At 40.0% G+C, this 21,740-nt stretch overlaps 1 protein-coding gene and 1 long non-coding RNA gene across 4 annotated transcripts in view; one reads left to right on the top strand and one right to left on the bottom strand.

Annotated features, from left to right (window-relative positions):
- MFSD6 (major facilitator superfamily domain containing 6) overlaps window positions 1-21,740 on the bottom strand; it is a 73,155-nt gene that overhangs the window by 36,567 nt on the left and 14,848 nt on the right. For all 3 annotated transcript variants that reach the window (XM_026492305.4, XM_048214016.2, XM_048214017.2), the window contains exon 2: window positions 13,310-14,909. In XM_026492305.4, coding sequence (XP_026348090.1) covers window positions 13,310-14,856 — 1,547 coding nt within the window. In that variant the 5' untranslated portion in view covers window positions 14,857-14,909. The remainder of the gene's footprint in view (window positions 1-13,309; window positions 14,910-21,740) is intronic.
- On the top strand, window positions 6,804-14,445 carry LOC130541928 (uncharacterized). Its single transcript, XR_008956036.1, has 2 exons — window positions 6,804-7,393; window positions 13,894-14,445. It is a non-coding gene; the product is annotated as an uncharacterized LOC130541928 (long non-coding RNA).

Raw genomic sequence — 21,740 nt, 5'->3', positions numbered from 1 at the left:
CAATTCTTTAGCACTTTCCCCACTTAGTATCTCATTTATTCCTGCAAATAATCTTCTGAAACAGAAAGGGCAAGAGTTATAATGAGTCCTACTTTACAGCTGAAGAAATCAAGGCCCTGAAAGGTTAGCCAAGTTGCCAGGATCACAAAGCTAGACAGATCGCAGAACCAAGACTCAACTTGAGGTCTTCTGTCAAATCCCACACCCTTCCCAGAGTCAGCAGAGCTCCTCCACCCTGATCATAAGGCTTTGAGGCAAACTGAGGGAAATTTAAAAGGTGCTCTTTTTCATAAACACACAAAAATTAATCACCATTCTACCTTAAAAATCTTGTTTCACAAAAATTTGCTGTGATATTCTACCCGTATTGGAAACATATTAGGTTTCTAACAAAATCTTATTAATAGAACTAAGAATAACTTAATAACTTAGTAGAAATGAAAGAGTATTAGTAATTAATAGTAACTTGATTAAGAGTAATGAAGTGGTAATGAAACCAGTCTTCATCTACTTTGATGGATGCCAACGTTATTATCTGATATACTGAAAAGAGTATGGGATCTGCAAGCCAGAAACCCCGACTGTGTCTCCACTCCACCACTCAGAAGGGTAGACCTTGGGCAAATCATAGCAAATCTGTTCCTTCCTAGGCTTTCATGGTGGATCTGCCCATTCAGCCACCGTACATGCTACCAGGAATGAGTACACATGCAAAAAATAAGTTTGTCACTGACTGACTCACTCCCACAGTCAACTCAATGTTAAGCCACAGGTCCCTCCTATTCTAGTCTCCCCTGACTCTTACAACCTTTGGGAATCCCAGCCCTCTATACTCAGCTAAGGCTCTCCGTGCTCTATCTGTTAGGATACATGTCTTAGTCACCTCAGGCTTCCATAACAAAATACTACAAAACCGGTGGCTTAAACAACAGAAATTTATTTCCTAACAGTTCTGGAAGCTGGAAATCTGAGAACAGGGTGCCAACACTGTCAGATTCTGGGGAGGACCCTCTTCCTGGCTTGCAGAAGGCCACCTTCTCTGTGTCTTGCCATGGCTGATAGAAAGAGCCAGAGCAAGATCACTGGTTTCTTTTTTATAAGGGCACTAATCCTATCATGAAGGCCCCACCCTCATGATTTCATGTAATCTTCGTCACCTCCTAAAGGCCTCATCTCCAAATACCATCACACTGGGTGGGGGTTAGGGCACCAACACATGGATTTCAGGGGGACACAATTCAGTCCATAGCAACAGGCTTCTCTGTTCCCAATACCCACACTCTCTGACACAATTAGGAACCCACCCTAGGGCTCCGTGAACCCTGGCTGCAGGTTCTCAGGTGCTCTACCCTAGGCCCCCAGGGAGTCAACATGATCTTTCCAGCAATAGAGGATATCTGGCTCTCAACAAGCTACTGTAAAATGAATATAACATAACTGTTTTGTAAGGTAGTTGTAAAAATAAAAATATTTATGAAAACTATAAATTATAAAGCCTACAATAATATTTTTCCCTTTATTTTTATTGGTGATCTAGAAATTAGAAATGGAAAAAGTGATCTTCTGATTTAGCCTAATTAGGAAACAGAATAAAATGGTTCCCTTTAAAAGATACAAGAATCATCTCTGGAATAATGTATATTCCAGCTATCAGTAGCATTCTTGAGGGAAGGCAATGTAAAAATAATCCTACACTCAGGCATGTGTATTAAAAAATAATAATTGGTTTGTTTGCTGGTCTTGGTGTGCTTTCTTAGTTTACATTGCACTTATCAAATAAGCCTAGGCACAGAAATCACACCTAAGCCATTAGGCTATTTTGGGCATCATATTCCCTCCAGTAGTGTGTTTCTCCAGTGCCTCAGAAATGCAGGGGCCACCATGCCTAAGGGTGAATGGAGGCTCACCCTAGGATGAAGGTCTTGAGTTATGAGTGAATAACATCAAGAGAACATTAGGGATATATTTACCAAAACTTCATGTTCTGACTTTAGGATATAATTTTCATCCCCATCTTAGAAGCACTGAACTTGTCTCTTTTCAATAGTTCTGCTCTCTGATACTGCTTCTAGAGATAACACTGATAGTACCATGTTCCTTGTTTGGGGCAGATGATTTCCCAAAATGGATTTACTAGCTGAAGGGAAGGGAGGGAATTAGGGGAGGAAGATGGTTACCGAAAACTTCAAATCATGGGATGGAGCTAGCTGTCCTACATACACATCAGTGTTTCCCGAAAGACATCTCCAGCCTCATCCTCTTCCAAGATCTAGACTTACAAATACAACTTCCCAATGGGCATCTCCACTGTCTCATAAGATTTCCCTAAGTTCCATACTCCAGTATCCTCTTACCCCTCCCTGGGTTCCCTTTCTTGGTTGAGTGGCACCAACACCTCTCTGGTATCCAGTTCATAAAATAACTTCTCCCTTGCTCCATCTATGCTAAATCCTACCCCAAGGTACTCTCACTTTGATTTGCTTTACTCTTTTCCCATTTCCAGTGTCTTAGGTGCCTAAGTTAACATTTCTGTAGCACCCAACATTTTTGTTTGTTTTATGGTCTTCCATGCCATGTGAACCCCATGAGAGAGGTGCCTTGTTTATCTTGTTCAACACTGTATCCTAGAACAGAACCTGGTCTTTAATAAAGACTTTCTTTAAGAAAACACTGAGTGAGGGGCGCCTGGGTGGCACAGCGGTTAAGCGCCTGCCTTCGGCTCAGGGCGTGATCCCGGCGTTGTGGGATCGAGCCCCACATCAGGCTCCTCCGCTATGAGCCTGCTTCTTCCTCTCCCACTCCCCCTGCTTGTGTTCCCTCTCTCGCTGCCTGTCTCTATCTCTGTCAATTAAATAAATAAAATCTTTAAAAAAAAAAAAAAAAGAAAACACTGAGTGAGCATATTTAATTTTGAACTAACTCTATATGATACACAGTAATCATTAGAAACATTAATTTTTGCCATTTATATTCAGCGTGAGTTTTACTCTCAACCACACACTACTTAAAGGCAGCTAATATGGAGAAATAAGAATTTCATTGGGGGGGGTGAAAGGAATAATTTGAGAGAATGCGGCATTTTAGAGGAATGGAGATTTTACCAGGAAGATATGGAAGAGTGCTTGAGACTGGTGAAAAAGTTGTACCAGACACTGGTCACTCAGAATAGTAAAAGGGAAAACTAAGAGGTGAGACAGGGTTGCTTCAAAGGACAAAATACTTGCTTCCCTACACCTGTGCCCATGAATCTATAAAGTAGCTAAGATCAAAAATAAATAAATAAAGTAGCTGAGATCATGGGCTTTGGAGTCTGAATCATGGGCTTGAGTTTGAATCTTACCTCTGGTATTTACTAGCTAGCTGTGTCACCATGGGCAACTTACGTAACCACTCTGAACCCCTCCTCTCTAAGACAGACATACCAGTGCCTAACTCAGAAGGCCGTTAAAAAGGTTAAATGAGGGCTTGGAGGTGAAGCATTTAGTACATGTCTTTATAAGCACTTTTCTGTAGTAAGCCTTCAAATGATACCATCCCAACTATTATTTTTTTTATGTCATCCTGTAATTATATTTTTTGTTAAGGTTGGAGATGTCTTAATTTTTTTGTTGTTTACTCTCTAGACTGTATGGCTCTTCTGAAATTCTGAAGCTGCGAAAACACAAAACCAAACCGAACCCGAACCCTTCATCTGGATTGGCCGGAAAGCGCTAAATCAACAAAGGTAGTGTATTATTAGCGGCTTGTGACTCAGGAAGAAAAAGACTCAATTTCTCTGTAATTCAAGAATGAAGTAAAACGGGCCCCTTCTAAACTAGAGCAAGGTAAATAATGATGATAAATTCACCACCCATGTAGGCATTTTAAAAAAAACCATGGAAGCAGAAATCTGTTCACGTCACCCCTTGCTCAGACTCGCCACTGGCTCCCACTTGTCTTCGATGTGTAACATGCCATCTCTTCATGTGGTCCTCAAGGCCCTCAGTATCCCTGCCCGCCTTGCGGACTTCCTGTTATCCCTCACTCTCGCCTCACGCCGTTCATGCTTGTGGGTTCCTCTGTGCCCCAAGTCTTCACTGGGTGGCTTCTCTTCAGGACTCTGCTCAAATGTCATTTCCTCAGAGGAAGCCTCCCAGCCTCCCCAAGCTAAAACAGTCACCTCTCCTCACTCTGTGAATCCTCATCCTGCATTATTTTTGCCACATGTCACTCATCATTATTGGACATAAAATAACCCGTTTACCGTTTATTGTCTACCCCCACATTTTGTTAGTCCCATGGGGAGCCTCTGTTTATCTTATTACACACTTGATATATCCCCAGGGTCTAGAAAAAGTGCCTGCCACCTAGTGTGTGCTTAATAAATACTTGTTGAAGGAGTCAATTACTAACAGCAGTAGTCAAACTGCCTACCGTTTATAGTTGAGCGCTTAGTGCTGCTATCCATTATCTCATGTAATCTTAACAATGCTCTGAAGTTAGATATAATTATTAACCTCACTTTATCAATGAGGAACCTAAAAGCCTTAACAACATTAACCTGCTGACTTATCTAAGGTCAGACATATGGTAAGTGTGGGATTTTAACCTAGATCAAGTGTGCACGTGTGCATACACACACATGCTCCCTATAGGTAAACTGGCAAAAAGAAGAATAAAAAAAACAGGATAGCTACCAGACCACCCAAAAATTCTACCAGGGCTTGAGAAAATGACTGACGTCAAGACTAAACCAATGTGGTCCCATCTCCTTCTCATTCTAAATGGAATAAAATGTCTGGCCAACATGCCACAGATTCAGCCAAGGACCGTCCCCGCCCTCGGTCCATGAGGATTGCTCAGCGTGCTCAGCGGGCAGCGGCCGCACACAGTGGCATGGTTCACAGGTACAGGACCGAGACAAATAACATTTACTCTCGTTGATGATGTCTGAGCGTCAGTCTGCGGGGCAAGTTAACAAGTTACTGTTTGCTTACAGATTACTAATCAGAGATGCTGTTTTCAGCAGTGAAAGGATGAAGAAAAGATGCTTAAAACATCAGAAATAAGAATGGAGTGGTGTTCTTCCTTACAGCTGGAACGGCTTTGGAGAGGTATGCTATGAGGTAAACTAAGAAAATCTCCTTCTTATCCACTCTTCAAAGTATCCTACACAATTATATAACTGCAGTCTGCCAAATATTTCCATGGATAAGTAGAAATACAGTTAGCCAGATTACTTAGATTTTTGACTTGTACAAAAACAAAGAAAAAGGCAGTAAATCTACACTGTCTGACTCAAGATAAACAACTGGTGCATACTTAGACTCACTGCGTGTAATAAACTGTATGATCTTCGGGAATTCACCTGGCTTTTTGGTACCTTAATTTCTTTTTATATATGAAGAAATATAATTACTACCCAAGTCAGGGATGTTGGGCACTTTGATGTTAATTCCCAATAAGATACTTTAAATTTGCAACCTATCTCATTTTAAAGAAACCTGAGGCCATGATACTTATGTAAGGTAGATTTTTAGTCATTTATATTTATGCTACTTAGGGGGAAATACATGGGCAATGTACATATCAGGGGCACAAATTCTCAGTGTTTGATATATTTGGATACAATATGTCTCTAAAATATATACAGCTACACACACACACAATTCTTCTATATGAGGATAATTATACTAGATTCACTATAAATAGACAAGCTTTCAGCTATTTTCCAACAACAACAAAAACTCTGCAGAGAATACATATATCCAGCACTGAAAATGGAAAATTATGAATATTTTTCCATATTTCCTTAAAAAAATAAAATATTACAGATAAAGTGGAGGTTCTCCTTGTCCTCTTTGTTCCCCATCCCAGTCCCCTCCTTTCTACATCCTGTCCAGAAAACTGGGGCTAATATGAATTTGAAATGTATTTTTTCTTCTCCAAATTTAAACTTCCTTCTGTACATATAGGTATACCCATAAAAATGTTATAACTTTTAAAATCCATTGTTAAAATGTACATAAATGTACCAAACTATGCCTCATTCTGAAACTTGCTTTTTTTCCCATTCAATGTATTTTAAGAGCTTTTCATGTTGACATATTGATCTAGTCCACTCCTTTTAACTTCTGCATAATCTTCCATCTTATAACTATACTATATTGAATATACTCATTCTCCATTTGATGGATATTTAGACTGTTTCTCTTTTCCACTGTTAGAAAGCTGCATTAGCAAGTAAACATCCATGTACATGTCTTTTTGCATGTAAGTTTTTCCAGGTTGGTATATCGCTCACAATGCAATTTGCAGGCCATAGAAAATGTCTAACTTGAGCCTACCCTGGACTGCAGCATTGTCTCCACACTGTTGTCTAGGTAATGAATTTGTAGGAGCTGTCTTTACTCTTGTTGGTGCACGCTCTGACGAACATTCCGTCAGCTTGTGAGATGGTGAAGGCGACTGCCTGCAACCACAAGTTATAGCTTAAATGGAGTGAGTTCTGCTGTCTTTCATTCAGTGCCTCAGTCAACCAAAGGTAGAAAACAAACCAAATATGACACCTGGATTCACTTATACTACCTTGCAATAATGGCCTTTTGTTCTCAACTAGGAATGGCTCAATTATCAGTAATGCTGTTATTAACAAGTCAGCCTGGTAGCTATAATATGGTCACGTATTTCTTTACAAAGTTGTTCTTTTCAAGGGACTATAAAAACCAAATTACTTTCTTTCAACTCTTGATCATAAATTCTTCTACTTTTGAGATTATACAGCTTACAGTTTTTTAATAATGAGATCTGTATTTGCTTGAAATAGCTCTAAAAGGCTTTTCCTATAAAAATGGATATCAATGTCTTTGAAGGTAAAGTGGGAAGGGAATAGAAAAAATGGAAATCTATCGCATATAATTAATGACAGCGACAATTATAACCATTCTGTATGCCAGCTATTTACAGCTCTAAAAAATGGCACGAAGAAGTCTATAAATAATCTATAGTCATCATACAGAGGGGGGAGAAAATCTCAATTTGACCAAGATGTTTTTGAGAAGAATGTAGTTTTGAAAATCACAGACATTTTCACTTTGCAACCTTAATAATCTGTATGTACACTTATGATATCGTATTAAGCACCTGTGTTTTTATCTTATTCAGTGGCCCTTGTAGCAACATAATATATCTGAAGACTGACATAGTAGTAATAATTTTTAAAAATCAACTGAATGCCCTTCACTGTGCTAAGCAGTTGCCATGTTTTATCTCATACGTCTTTATTAACCCCCCAAACTAAGAGGTAGGTACTAAAAGTATCCCTATTTACAGATGACAGAACAGAGATGCAGAAACTTACATAACTTGTCCAAGGCCACACAGTTCTAAATGGCAAAGCCGGGCTCTGAACCAGGTAACGTGACTTCAAGCCTCTGCTTATAACCATTATGGAGCACTGCCTTTCATGAATAAGGGCAGGAAGAAACCTTCCCCTTGAGAAAGCAGCATTTCCTTTCTCTACTTTTCTTTCTTTCCCTTTCTACTCCTTACATTCCTTCTCCCTTTATTTTTGTCTCTCCTCTGTTTATGTTGTAGGTCCACTTTATAAACACTCATAGAGGGCTCCTGGCTCAGCTGATGGCATTGGAGGGGAGCTCAGAAAGTCATTTCCTTGATGTAGCAAGCAGATGTAGAAAAAGGTTACAGTAAATACCGTACCACACACTTCCCCCAACACAAAACATTCTTAAGCATGAGAATACCTACTTTAAGCAATAAAGCATAGACCAACATTTCAATAAGGTCAGAAATTTGGAATACAATCTTGAAGACAACCATAATTGATTTTCCTCGGCCCATTTCTCTTCTTTGACCACAAAATTTCCTTGTTGATCTTATCTGTGTTCACAGTTTGAACTATCCCAAATCCGTATCCCCAATCCTAAACTTGGAGATACAATTTAAGCTTCAAGCATGTAGTAGTCAACTATCTGTTAGACATTTCCATCTAGACGTTCCAATTTCAAACTAAATAAACGCAATACTGAATTCAGATCACATTCCCCCAAATCCCCCAAATCGGTATCTCCTTCCTGAATTTCCTGTTAGTTTTAGTGGAACCACCATACCCAAACTGGAAACCTGGGGATCTCTACCTCATTTCCCACATCCAAACCATTCTGTCAATTTTGTCTCCCAAATCCATCTCTTCCCTCAGTTCCTGTTGGTGCCACTGCAGCTCAGGCCTGTATCACTTCTCCCTGTATCACCTCTCCCTTGGACTATTTTAAGAACCTTCTCAGTGGGTGCCCTGCTTCAAAGTTACCCACTGCATTGCAAGTAAATGCAAATCTGTGGTACTGCCCTGCTCTGAAACCTGCAAAGATTCCCTGCTGCCTCACGGATGAAGTTCATCCCAGCACCCACCTGGCCTTCAACCTGCCAGTCTTAGCGCTAGTCCCTGCATCCCGTGAACCTGGCATTCTCTAAGCCTAAATAACTGTTCAGCTAAACTCAACAAACATGCAGGGTTTTGATCTTTATTGATTGATTTTGAGAGAGAGAGAGAGAGGACTAGTGCATGGGGGTGGGGGAGGAGCAGTGGGAGAGGGGCAGATTGATCTTTAAGTAAGAGTAACATTTGCTCCTTCAGATAATGTATTACATAATTTCATATTTACTGTGAAAATTAAGTCTTTAAAAATTTTTTTATTATGGTAAAAGTCATTTTTTAAAAAAGAGATAGGATTCCTTGGGGCACCTGGGTGGCTCAGTCAGTCAAGCATCTGACCCTTGATTTCAGCTCAGGTCATGATCTCAGGGTTGTATGATCGAGCCCCAGGTCGAGCTCCACACTGGGTATGAAGCCTGTTTAGGGATTCGCTCTCTCTATGCCCCTCCCCCCACCCTGAAGAAAAATAATAATAATACTCCTTTAAGAAATAAGGAGAGAAAAAAATTTGCTTAAGGTCCACATCCTTTTTGCTTTTTTATCAAGAGCTGTGAGGACGAGCTGAGAAGCCCAGTCTGGTGAGAGAACTCAGGCAGCCTCTGTCAGGTCCCAGTTGGAAGGCTGCAGGGCTCAGGGCCCCACGGTGGTGCAGCGGCTCTCAGAGAGGCTGCCTGACAGGGCGCAGAGATCTCCAGATCTCCAGAGTCTGGGGAGCAGCGTGGAGACTAGGGAGCAAAGGGCGGCACAGAGAGAGCCCCAGTGGCTGAGCACTGATCCGCCTCTGAGTAAAGTGCTGGAGGCCGGGAAAGAACCACCGGAAAGGACTGGAGGGAACAGTGGACAAAACCCACATAAGACACTGCCTGAGCTAAAAAAAGGAGAAGGAAATGCCCTGGATTTTTTCCCTTCCTCCCTCCCTCAAGTCCTCCACTTGCACCTCTCACCAGCTTGGTGGTTATCAACCTTGGTCACGCGGTGGAATCAGCTGGGGAACTTTAAAAAAGGTGAATGCCTGGGTTCAGCCTCGAGAGTCTTAAGTAATAGGTCTGAGTGCAGCCTGGGCAGTAGGAGTCCGAAAGGCATTCCTGTGAAGTCTGCTGCTTGAGAACTACTGCAGGGGCGGGCCCAGGCAGAAGCCGGGAGACCAGGTCTTGGGGGAAGCTGCCCGCAGAAATCAGCACCCTGCCATGCACGGTGAGGACAGGATCTGAGAACCAGCAGACCTACAATCAGCTACTATGGCACGAAACCATGGTAAGAACAAGGCAGAGGAGAAGCAGCAAAATCTAAGTAAATGAACAAGATTTCTCCAAATCCTTCAGTGGCAGGCACCTTCTCTGTGAAGCCTTCCCTGAACACCCCAACAGCAGAGTTTCTTCCTTCTTAAAATGCTGATTGCTGTTCCTCCAGTGACAAAATGTCACATCCTACCTCCCATGTGTCCTCAGCTGGTAGCCCAGTGTCTTGTTCTCTGTTCTTGGTCTTCCCACACCAGGAAAACCTGTTTTCCTCCTCTTGCTATTTGCGTCATATATTTCCTTCTTTCCCAAGCTGACTGGCTAGATCACTGGGATACTTAGCTACTATTAAGAAGTGATTAATGGCTAAAAATGGTTAATCTATTATCCCTTCCAGATAACATTTGCATGGCAAAACTGACCTCGAGTACAAGAATTTTAGGGCAAAGTCAAGTTGATTGAATAGATTTTTGTGTCCCTTAAAATATAAATAAATTTCAATCAAATAACATAGGTGATGGCCTAATACTGGATAGTAATGATTTACAAATTTACAAATGATTAATTGTAATGCATATTGATCACAACCCTACTCATGGCTGTTAAACACTCAGCAGGATAAATATACCCTTAAGATACATTTACATTTCTAGTTAAAGAATCTAGTTATCACCTCTACATAAATTCGCCTAGAAATATACTTGCTCTAAATTCCACAGTCTTGTGATTTCACATCAAAAGAAATTTACCTTTTGAGGGGAAATATTAAGCATTATCCTACTTGCCGGAGAAAGCTACTTTCCAGAGAAGGACAAAATCCAAGATCAAAACCAGAAATCATTTACTCTGTGTGTGTGTATGTAGTTAGACTGATAGTTTATTCACCGAAAGACTGGGCCCCAACTGTGTAACTGTTAAAATACTACGTACTTCAAAATTGGACATGCTATTTTAAAAAATTGTTTTCTGGCATGAATTTTTATTCACTATGAATCCATATAAAAAAGTGTGGCAAATCCACTTCTGACCAACTAGGATATTTACAATTTTTATGGCAGTACTGACTCCTGAAAACAAACTCCCAATAAGACAGTCACAGAATACTGAAAAAACATACATGCATACATTGGAGCCACAGACAGATTCCTCCTTATGATCCTATAAGGAAAACATAGAAGACTATCAATCATGGAAAGATAATTTCTTTTTTTCAACTATTTAATATATGATAGTCTTCTAGTGAGAAGTTTAGAACTGTCCTCATCGCACTCTCAAACCCCTTAGATCTCAACCACCACCACCTGACTGGGCTCCCCAAATTCTTACCACAAGAAACACATCTGTTCTGCTTGAATAGTGGGCATAAGCACAATCCGGCTCATAGAATCTTTAAAAAGTGGTTAAGATAATATGTTTAATGGACAGAATTAAAATCCAAAAGAGATAAATGACCACAAATTGATGGAATCCCAGTAGACTCCAGGGACAGCAGTGTGACCACAAGAGCCTTTTTCTTCCATCACATCATTAAATAAGAAAAGGAAGATATTTTCTGTACATAAAACCAGAAAATTAAGGTAGAATGAGCTGTAGGTTTTTGTTTTTTTAAGATTTTATTTATTTGAGAAAGAGAACACAAGCAAGGGGAAGGGGCACAGTTGCTGAGCAGGGAGCCCCACAACAGGCCTCGATCCCAGGACCCTGAGATCATGACCTGAGCCAAAGGCAGACACCTAACCAACTGAGCCACCCAGGTGCCCCTGAGCTGTAAGGTTTTTAAGTAATGAGTAACTAATAATGCTTAGGGAAAAAACAAAAAACAAAAAAACAAACAAGTATAAGCTTCATGGTTTACTACCAAAATTAGTAGTAAAACTGCTAGGATTTTATCATGAAAATATACACCTCAGAAAAAAGGCAAAGACAGAAAAGAAACTTCTTTTCTTAGCACGTGAGAAGAGCCTAACAATTTCTTTGAAAACAGAACGCATACTCATACTCTATACAGAGTCAATATTTAATTAATGCTAGTGACTGATGAAACCATAACATCCAGGAACTCTGCGCGCTTGTAAGACCTAATGGAGTACCTTTCCGGGAATAAATGTGATTGTAAAGATGCTTCTTTGAGGGACCCCTGGGTGGCTCAGTCAGTTAAGCGTCCACGTTCAGCTTAGGGCCCTGGGATCTCAGGGCCCTGGGATCAAGTCCTGTTATCCCTCTGCCTGCTGCTCCCCCTGCTTGTGTGCTCTCTCTCTGACAAATAAATAAATAAAATATTTTTTTTAAATGATGCTTAGTTGAGGAGAGAAGCCCCTCAGACACTCAAACTGAAAAGAAGTGTCTAAATGCATCATGGTCAATCCACAAAGTTCAGAGAATGTAAACATGACCTGGACAGAGTTAAAGGACATTCCAAGTCCTTAACATTACAAGACTCTTTTCAAATTGGTCCCACTGAATGTGCCTTGGGGACCCTGTGGGTCTGGGAACCATCTACACAATGCTTGACTTTGTTTAGTGACAACAAACGGGTCAAAGATTCGAGAAACAAAAGCAGCAGGACACAGCCTCCCAAAGCAAAACCAACCAAACAAGAAAAAAATATTCACAATTGTTTGGGGAAAAGAATGATTCGAGGCTGAAGCTTTAAATTAAATCAAACTATTTAAGTTATTAATTAATTAAAGTCTTCAGTTAATAGGAAAGGAAAAATGATCACTGTTTCTTAAATCTTGTCAGTATCTATTTCTCCTTTTTAATTTCTCAGAGACAGACTTAACAATTACCACACACAAATGCACATGCTTGCTTGCTTTCAGTTACAGCAATTTCAAATTTTAGGGAGAGATATGCCATACTGTTCTCTGAGGTAAGGATGCTTAAATGTAGCTGGCTCTACATTTTAGATGCAACAACAGAGCAGGAAGACTTGTAAAAAGCAAGGTACTGTTCAGTCAACTTCAAACATTAACGGTGAAAAATATTACATAAGAAACACTAGACATTTATAGTTTTTTAACTAAAAAGATTACATGGGAAATTTAGGTAAAAGGAAGATTTTTAAATGTCCCATGTCTTCATGGCAGACAACAATGCAGAGATGGCTGTAATAATCAGAAAAAAATCATGTAAGAATCTCCTCCATGTAATACCATGGATTAGCGATTATGGTGGGTTACAGCCTCATTAAATATAATGGACATCTTCATCGACCATGTGTTCGAGCTCTGTGTCAGCGAGGGGCTGAGAGTAACTGAAGGCTGAAAGAACCTAATCCACTTTATTCACTTAAAGCCTCCTTCACAAATGCATCGGACCAGTGGACCCTTCAAAGTCCACAGAATAATCTAGTTCACTAAATTTGTGCTCCTATACCTGAAAACATTTACTGCAAGAGCCTCTTAGCGTACAGACAGGAAGCAGCGTTTTTTGTTGGTTTTAGATAAGCCAAGTAGGTTCAATACTTACTTCCTTTTGTTTCTATTTTAAGGAGGAAGAGCAACAGAAAGCCCCATTGCCATTCCAACCCCACCCCCAACACAAATGACAATTTCCTTACATGTGCTAAAAGGAGCTGTAAATTATAAAAAGATGAGATTCAATTGCTGAGGGGCAGCAATAGTAAGCATGTTCTTACCTGATGTGGCCAATCAATTCAATAAGCTTGTGACTAAAAAAATAAGCTGTCAGCTCAGACACATGACTCAGGACTGAACAGACCCCAAAGAGGGTTGTAGTTCCATTCAAGTCTTCCAAATGCCAGTAGAGAAAGGTGAACACAAAGCCGTATCCAAACCCCATGAACCATGCCACGAACAACACAGAGCCATACTGCACACTGCAGAGCAGTCTGATTAAGTCCCAAAAGTTGAAGGCCTGTGAGTGGCTCACGGTGGTTGGTGTCTCCTCAGAGGACTCTGTGGAGCTGTTCCTCTCCACTTGAGGGATCTCCACCTCTTTGCCTTTATTTTCATTGTTTTTGAAATGGTTGTAGCGGAACCGGAACTGAGTGGCAACGATCAAAGCCATGGTCATGAGAACTCCAAAGACAATGAAGACGATCTGGTAGTTCCGATACTCAGGGGGTTTACACCCCTTTCCATCGATGAGCACTTCTATGTGAGTGTAGTCAATCCCGATGCCAACAGACAGCATTGCCAGGCCCCAGCCCAGGGAGCCCCACATCCGCTGCAATCCATAGCGATCTCTGTGTTTTCCCAGATACTGGAGTGTTACTGTGTCCACAATGGTGACAGAAGAGGCACTGAAAAATTCTCCTATTATGACGACTACCAGGATCACCAGGAATATAGCCTCAACTTCTTGTTGATCATAAACAAGAGTGACTTGATCAGAAGGTAAAGATTTGGTGGTAGTGACAATAGTGGTGCTTGTCTCTCTGGTTATGTTCCCTGGGAAGGCAGGAGTTGCTGTGCTCGGACTCAAGGTAAAGTCCATAATATGGTCAGTAATTTCATCTGTCTGAGGTTGCAGGGTGGGCGCACTGGTCTTGTTTGGAGCTGTCGAAAAGATGACAGTTTCTGTGACATTGGGCCCTGTTTCTAATATCACTGGCCACGTGGAAGGGAGCAGGCTCCTTTTCTCACGCATTCTTGGTGATGTGGGAATGGAAGAGTTGGTTGGCGGGATAGTTAACAGGTGACTTGAATTAGTGGGGCGAGATGTTGGGGGAATCTTTGGTACACATCTCAAGGTAGCAGGTTTGACAAATCCGATGCCCAGGTTGAATAAAACCCAACACAAAAGAGAAAAGAGGAGGACAATTTTGCCTTTTTTAAAGCGATCTGCAACTACACCCCAAAAGGGGGCACTGCAGAATTCGATGAAGTATCGGATACCTACTAGCAATCCACTCTGGCTCGGTGACATTCCCAGCTGTTTATAATACACAGGCAAAAGTGGGTAAAGAGAGCCATATGCAGAGTAAAAGAAAAAATAGAAGACCTTGGATATCAGAAGATCATTGTTTATTTTGACACAATGTTTCTCTATCCAGTCTATTTCCTCCTCAGGAATGGCTGCTGTCTCTGTGGAGGTGGGTGTTTCATTGGAAGGTGGTTCTGGTTCCCTGGAAATACCATTAAAGGGATCAGCAAGCACATACTTTCTCTTCTGTTCCTCTTCATCATCAGTTAAGATGGCGACTTTATCGTCTGACGCCATGGCTCACCACCACCATCAGAAAGGTTATGACCTTCAGAATCGTGATTGTTGATCTGTAAAGTAAAATTTAAAAGGTGGTTTAGTATGAAAATAATATCTAAACCCAGAGTTTCATCTTGCAAGAAGCTGAGGAGTTTCAAATTACACCTAAAAATAGTAATTGTGAGAGAGAATTCTCCCATTCATCACTTGCAGCCATACAATACTAAAAGAGAAAAATAGCTTTCAAAGAATCAAATACTCTTTGTGGCCACTGACTGACTAATTGCATGTTCTAATGGCAGGTTTATAGCTCAGGTTCATTCTCAGATCTTTTCATTGATTCCTGGAGAAATTGTACAAATGATAGGGATTATGTCTAAACCAAATATAGAGAATTGAAAATAAATAGTATTTACAGTTTCTTGGTTTTACTTTTCAAACAAATCCATTGCATGTTTGAAGTGCAGAACTTTTAGAAAATGAAGGTAGCTAAAACTGTTCAGTTTCTATAGAAAAACAGAAATAAGCTTTTAACCACAACCACAAATGTGATGAGAAAGAGGGAGTCAACTGCACGTTGGCAGCTGGAGTTGGTCACAACAGCCACGACAAAGATATCCTGGTAAAGAAATAGTCTTTATGTTGTATATATTCCATATGTTTCTCCAGATGTGCTTTTATGGATTGAAGTTTTAAGAAAACGTCAGAAAAAAAATAGCAGATACCATTTATTGAGTGCTTACTCTGTGCCAGGCAACACTTAAAGATCTTTGTGTGTTAATTCATATTTATCACAATATCCCTATCATCTTCTCCATGCTACAGAAGAGAAAAATGAGGCACGGTGAGCTTCAATAACAGAAGTGGCAGAATGAGGGTCCGAATCCTAATATCATGGCTTTAAGCTGCACTCTCTAAGGCACCACAATAAACTGCCAAATGCTACATTCTGGGCAATAAAATACTATTAAACCTTTTTATAAGACAGGGTGCTTCATATGAAAGATAAGCAATACATCAGTGGCATAAATTTATAGGAACTGTGCCACGTCCCATCAGAATTTCCCTTTCTTCCATTATACAGATAATTAAAGAGTCCGAAGGTCTTGCTTGCATCAAGATTTGTCAAGCTGCGATCAATATATTCTGATGTAGGAGGTATATACGTTAAATACATAGTAATTCCTTCTCTACCAGAGAGGAATAACTTCACTTGCTACCCCTTGGAATAGATCTTGCTCTCCCTTTTTCCCAAAAGGAAGACTAACTTGCTGAAAATCTTCCAGAATCAGGCTTGCAAACATTTAAAAAAGAGCTGCTAGGTGGACAGTGGAAACACCATGTAATAAGACCTGCGTAATAAGTCCGTTGATCTTTTACCCCCCGAAGCCAGGTGTCAATGTAGCTGTAAGTATTAAAAATGTTCATGTGCTTATTTTTAGATTTAAGCAATCTTTTTATTTGAGGTAAAATTCACACAACAATAAATTAACCGTTTTAAGTAAACAATTCAGTGGAATTTAGTGCATTCACAATGTTGTGCAGCCCCCACCTCTATCTAGTTCCCAAGTCATGTTTTCCTTCACGTGAAAGGAAAACCTGTCTTCCCCACAAAACATCAAGGAAAAGCAAAACCCTGTCTTTTTTTTTTCTCAACGTTCTAGACTTATGTTTCTTCCATCATCAGTGCCTTCACCAATCCAGGTCAGCAGCTCCAATTCCATCTCATCACCTGAAGAACAATAATTCTCCTTTGGACTTATTTTCTAAATTAGTTTCATTTCTGAGCTCAAACTTAAAAGAAATATTTGTTGTTTTTAAAGTGTATAAAAATTATACGACAGTTCTGGGTGAAGATGGCAGACTGAGCACATCCAACTTCCATCCCTAGACGCCACTAAAATGACCACACACACACACACACACACACATTTTTAAAGCCATAATCCAAGCTAGAAGAATTAAAGAGCTCATAAATGGAGCAATAAAATAAGATTCTGGAAGCCAGAATTAGACAATTGGTAAATAACTTAGTAGATCTCAGAAAACTGAAACCTTGGTCGACAGTGGGGAAAGCCAGTAATAGAATTTATTACTCCGAATCCTTCAGAGTCTCATGGGTTGGCCATATGAGGTTGAAGTGCAAGTAAGAGTGTGAGTGTGTGTGTGTGTGTGTGTGTGTGTGTGTGTGAGAGTGTGTGTGAGTGTGTGAGTGAGTGTGTGTGTGAGTGTGTGTGTGTGTGAGTGTGTGTGTGTGGGGGGAGGCTGCTGCTAATGGAAAGTCTGAATTCCAACTAAGAACACTCAATCCCCTTCATTCCACATAGCTAACCAGACAACTAGAGGTTTTTCCCCTCTGGAAAGAATAAAACAGAGGTTCTGCTGCCGTACGAAACAGCTGGAGTTGAGAGTAGGGGTACCATACTGAAAAAAGGCATTAATGAACATGTACATCCTGATTCCAAGCCTTAGCCCTGCCCCGAACCCCCATCCCACTTCCCTCACGAGGTTTCCAGAAGCTGGCAAGGCTATCATCCTCCGTGCAGGAAACTGGAAGTTTCTTCTCTGAGGATCCTGACACTGAAGCCTCCCTAACTGAACAACCCACCAAATCACTCTACATGGAAGTTCAGAGTAATCAAGCCCTATCACTAAATATGAACAGTCATCCAGAATTGTAAGACATTTGAAGAAAGTACCTTACGTGAAAGTTAGAACCAAAACAAACAGAAAAAAAAACCAACATGGAGAAGACAGGAGCTATGTGAGGAGGAAAATATTTCCTAAATATATTATTTTCAGAAGAAAAGAAATGCAACTATGAAACAAAAATAAGATAATACATATTTTTTAAGAAGAAGGAGGATGAAGGGAAATAAAAGGAATGCTTGAATGAAAAAGTTACAGAAATTTTTTGTGGAAAAAATAGCATCAATGATGAAGGGATGAGGTTGAGGAACGTAAATCGGTACACTACTCTGATAACTGTTTGGGGGCGGCTGTCAGACCTGAAGGTACACCGGGTGACAGCTCCTTGACATGTACTAAATAGTAATGTATTCACCAAATGACATCTACAAAAACGTTCACAGCAGAACAGTTTTAATAGCTCAAAACTGGGAACAACCTATCTATAGCAGAATAAATAAACTGTTATATTCATATAATGAAATACTGTACAGCAGTAAAAATGAACAATTACAGTTTCATACAATGACAAAGATGCATCTTACAAACATAATATGGACTGAGAAAAGAAGCAGAAGAGCACATCCCATATGATTCCATTTATATAGAGTTACAGAAGCAAGCAAAACTAATTTATGGTGTTAAAAGTCAGGGTAGACTTTTGCTTCCAAAGAAATTAAGTAGACACAGTTTTCCCTACTGCTCCTGCTAAGTACAACTAAAAATCTCGGACATTATATATAAAGCAAATACAGAAGACTCTGAAAGGTAGACAGAAGACGACGAACCAGCTAGGACCCTGGTACCCAAAGAACAACACAGGGATGAATGGGGCTAAAGAACTTGGAAAGACCAGCGAGTGCAAACCAAACAAACACAAAAGAAACTCAAAACCAAACAACAAACAACAACAACAACAACAACAAAAACCAGAACAAAAAACCCACAAAGCCCTCTCTGGCTAAAGGATGAGGAAAAATGCAGCCTAGAAAAACAGAAAACTTAAATGATAACTGCTCTACTCCAGCCAAATACTACAGAGTGGGGCTTGGGGTTGTGGGGTAATGTGTCCTGACTCCCACCCCCACCAGCAAAGGTTACAGGGGGAGCACAGACTTCTACACTCACCAGGCTATAACAGAGCACCCCAACCCCTAAGCTGAGGTAGTATCAGAGAATGCCAAGTAGGGAGCTGGGACTTTCATCACTGCTAGGTGGTAATGAGGCCATGTCCCCAAGACATCATCAGTGGAGAACACTGGGGGATCCTGGACTTACAACCCCACCCGGGGTGGTGTGAGGAGGGCCTAATAGAGACTCATGACTTTTACCACCACCTAGCACTAACAAGATTCCTCTCCCCGCCCCCATTGTGGTGTCAGTGGAAAACACATAAGGAACAATAATGAGGCACTCCTATCTCTTCTAGGCAGGGAAGTATCGGTGGATACCTAATGGTGAGCCAGAACACCCATCTCTACTTCACAGTAACAAGGAGCTCCTTCACCCGCAGGTATCAAGAAGGGGAGTGAGTGGGGAACCTGGACTTCAACCTCCATCTAGCTGTAATGAGGCAATATCTCCAATTCCCCTGCTAGAGCATGTCAGAAAAATCCAGCTAAAACAGAGGCTTAAATACGATCCAGAGTTTCATAACACAATACCCCAAATGTCCAAGTTTCAATAAAAATAATGCATACCAAGAACCAGCGAGACTTCAAAAAGTGCCTCAACAAGCAATTACAAACATGCTTGGAAAAAAATGAAAAAATCCTTAACAAAAATCCTTAACAAACTATTAGAAAAGAAAATTTGGCAATGTATAAAAAGAATGGTACACTTTGACCAAGTGAGATCTATTCCAAGGATACAAGGATGGTACAATATTTGAAAACCAATCAATGTAAATCCACCAGATTAACAAGCTAACGAAAAAAAAGTAACAATCCTATTAATTAATGCAGAAAAAGATTTTGACAAAATTAAACACTCATTCATGAAAAGTCTCAGAAAAATAGGAATAGAGAGAAACTTCCTCAATTAGATAAAGATCATCTACAAAAACCTACAGGTAGGTAACATTACACTTAGTGGTGAAAGACTGAATGCTTTTTCTCTAAGATAGGGAACAAGGCGAGACCATCTGGTCTTACCACTCTTATGCAACAAAGCGTTGGGAGCTCTAGCCATTTCAGTAAGGACAAAAAAGAAAACAAAGGGTATACAGATCAAAAAGAAAGAAAGAAATGGTGTCTGTTTGCAGCTGACATGATTGTCTGTGTAGGAAATCCCAAGAAATCTACAAAATCTCCTGAAAAGAAGAAATATTTGAATATAAATTAATACAAGGGACTATATGCTGAAAACTATAAGATACTGTTGAAAGAAATAAAAATCTAAATAAATGGACAGAGGCACCTGGTTGGCTCAGTCAGTTAAGCATCTGACTCTTCATCTCAGCTCAGGTCTTGACCTCAGGGTCATGAATTCAAGCCCTACATTGGGCCCAGCATGGAGCCCACTTAAAAAAAGAAAGGAGAAACATACCCATGTTCATGAATTGGGACATTCAATGCAGCAAAGATTTCAATTCTCCTTAAATTTATACGCAGGTTTAACACAATCCCTACCGAAATCTGAGCAAGATTTTCTTATAGATATAGAAAAGATTATTCTAAAATTTATATGAAAAGAAAAGGAAAAAAAAAGCTAAAAAAGCTAAAGCAATTTTGAAAAAGAAGATTTATTATGGCTACAGAGTAATCACGACTATGTGGCCCTGGCAGAAGAATAGAAACACATCAATGGAACAGAACAGAGAACCCAGGAATAAACTATACAAATATGCCCAACTGGTATTTCAAAAACAATTTGATGGAGAGAAGATAATCTTTTCAACAAATGGTGCTAGAGCAAAAAAATGAACATCAGCCTAAGTCTCACACCCTATATAACTATTAACTCAAAATGGAGTGTGCATTTAAATGTAAAATGTAAAACTACATAACTTTTAGGGAAAAAAAATCCAGGAGGAAATCTTCAGGCTTTAGTGCTAGGCAAAGAGTTCTTAGACTTAATACCAAATGCATGATTCATAAAAGGAAAAATTGATAAATCAGACTTCATCAAAATTAAAAAATCTTGTTCTGCAAACATCTCTACTAAGAGGATGAAAAGACAAATTATAGGGGCGCCTGGGTAGCGCAGTTGTTAAAGCGTCTGCCTTCGGCTCAGGGCGTAATCCCGGCGTTCCGGGATCGAGTCCCACATCGGGTTCCTCTGCTAGGAGCCTGCTTCTTCCTCTCCCACTCCCCCTGCTGTGTTCCCTCTCTCGCTGGCTGTCTCTCTGTCACATAAATAAATAAAATCTTAAAAAAAAAAAAAAAAGAAAGAAAAGACAAATTATAATAGGAGAAAATATTTGCAAGACACATTCAACAAATGACCAATATCTAGAATATATAAAGAATTCTCAAAACTCAACAGTAAAAAATAAATAAATAAATAAATAAATAAATAAATAAATAAATAAATAAAATCTGAACAATCCAATTAGAAAATAGACATAAGACATGAAAAGACATTTCACCAAAGAGGAGATACAGGATATAGAGATGCAAATAACCGTAGGAAAAGATGTCCCTTGTCACTAGCCATTAGGGAAATGTAAATTTAATTAAAAACATATCACTACACATGTGTAACAATGGCTCAAGTTAAAATAGTGACAACGCCATATTCTGACAAGGATAAGAAGAAACCAGATCACTCATACATTGCTGGTATGGATATAAAATGGTACAGCCGCTCTGGAAAGCAGTTTGGCAGTTTCTTAACAATCAAAACACGTGACGACCATATGACCCAGCAATCGCGCTTCTGGGCATTTATCTCAGAGAAATGAAAAAAATTTCACACAAAAACCAAGACACAGATATTTATAGCAGCTCTATTTGTAATATGCCCAAACTGGAAATGACCAGATGTCCTTCAGTGGACAAACAGGTCTACAAACTGTGGCACATCGACAGCATGGAATATCACGCAGCAATAAAAGGGAACAAACTACCGGTACATACAGTAACCTGACGAGATCTCCAGAGATCTCAAAAGATTCCGCACTGTATGATTCCACTCATGTATCATTCTCGGAATGACAAATTATTGAAATGGAGAACACATAAGGGATTGCCGGGGTTCCATGGGGAGCAGAG

The sequence above is a fragment of the Ursus arctos genome, unplaced genomic scaffold (assembly GCF_023065955.2).
Source record: "Ursus arctos isolate Adak ecotype North America unplaced genomic scaffold, UrsArc2.0 scaffold_1, whole genome shotgun sequence".
Lineage (NCBI taxonomy): Eukaryota > Metazoa > Chordata > Mammalia > Carnivora > Ursidae > Ursus > Ursus arctos.
This window is presented reverse-complemented; position numbering and strand designations above follow the sequence as displayed.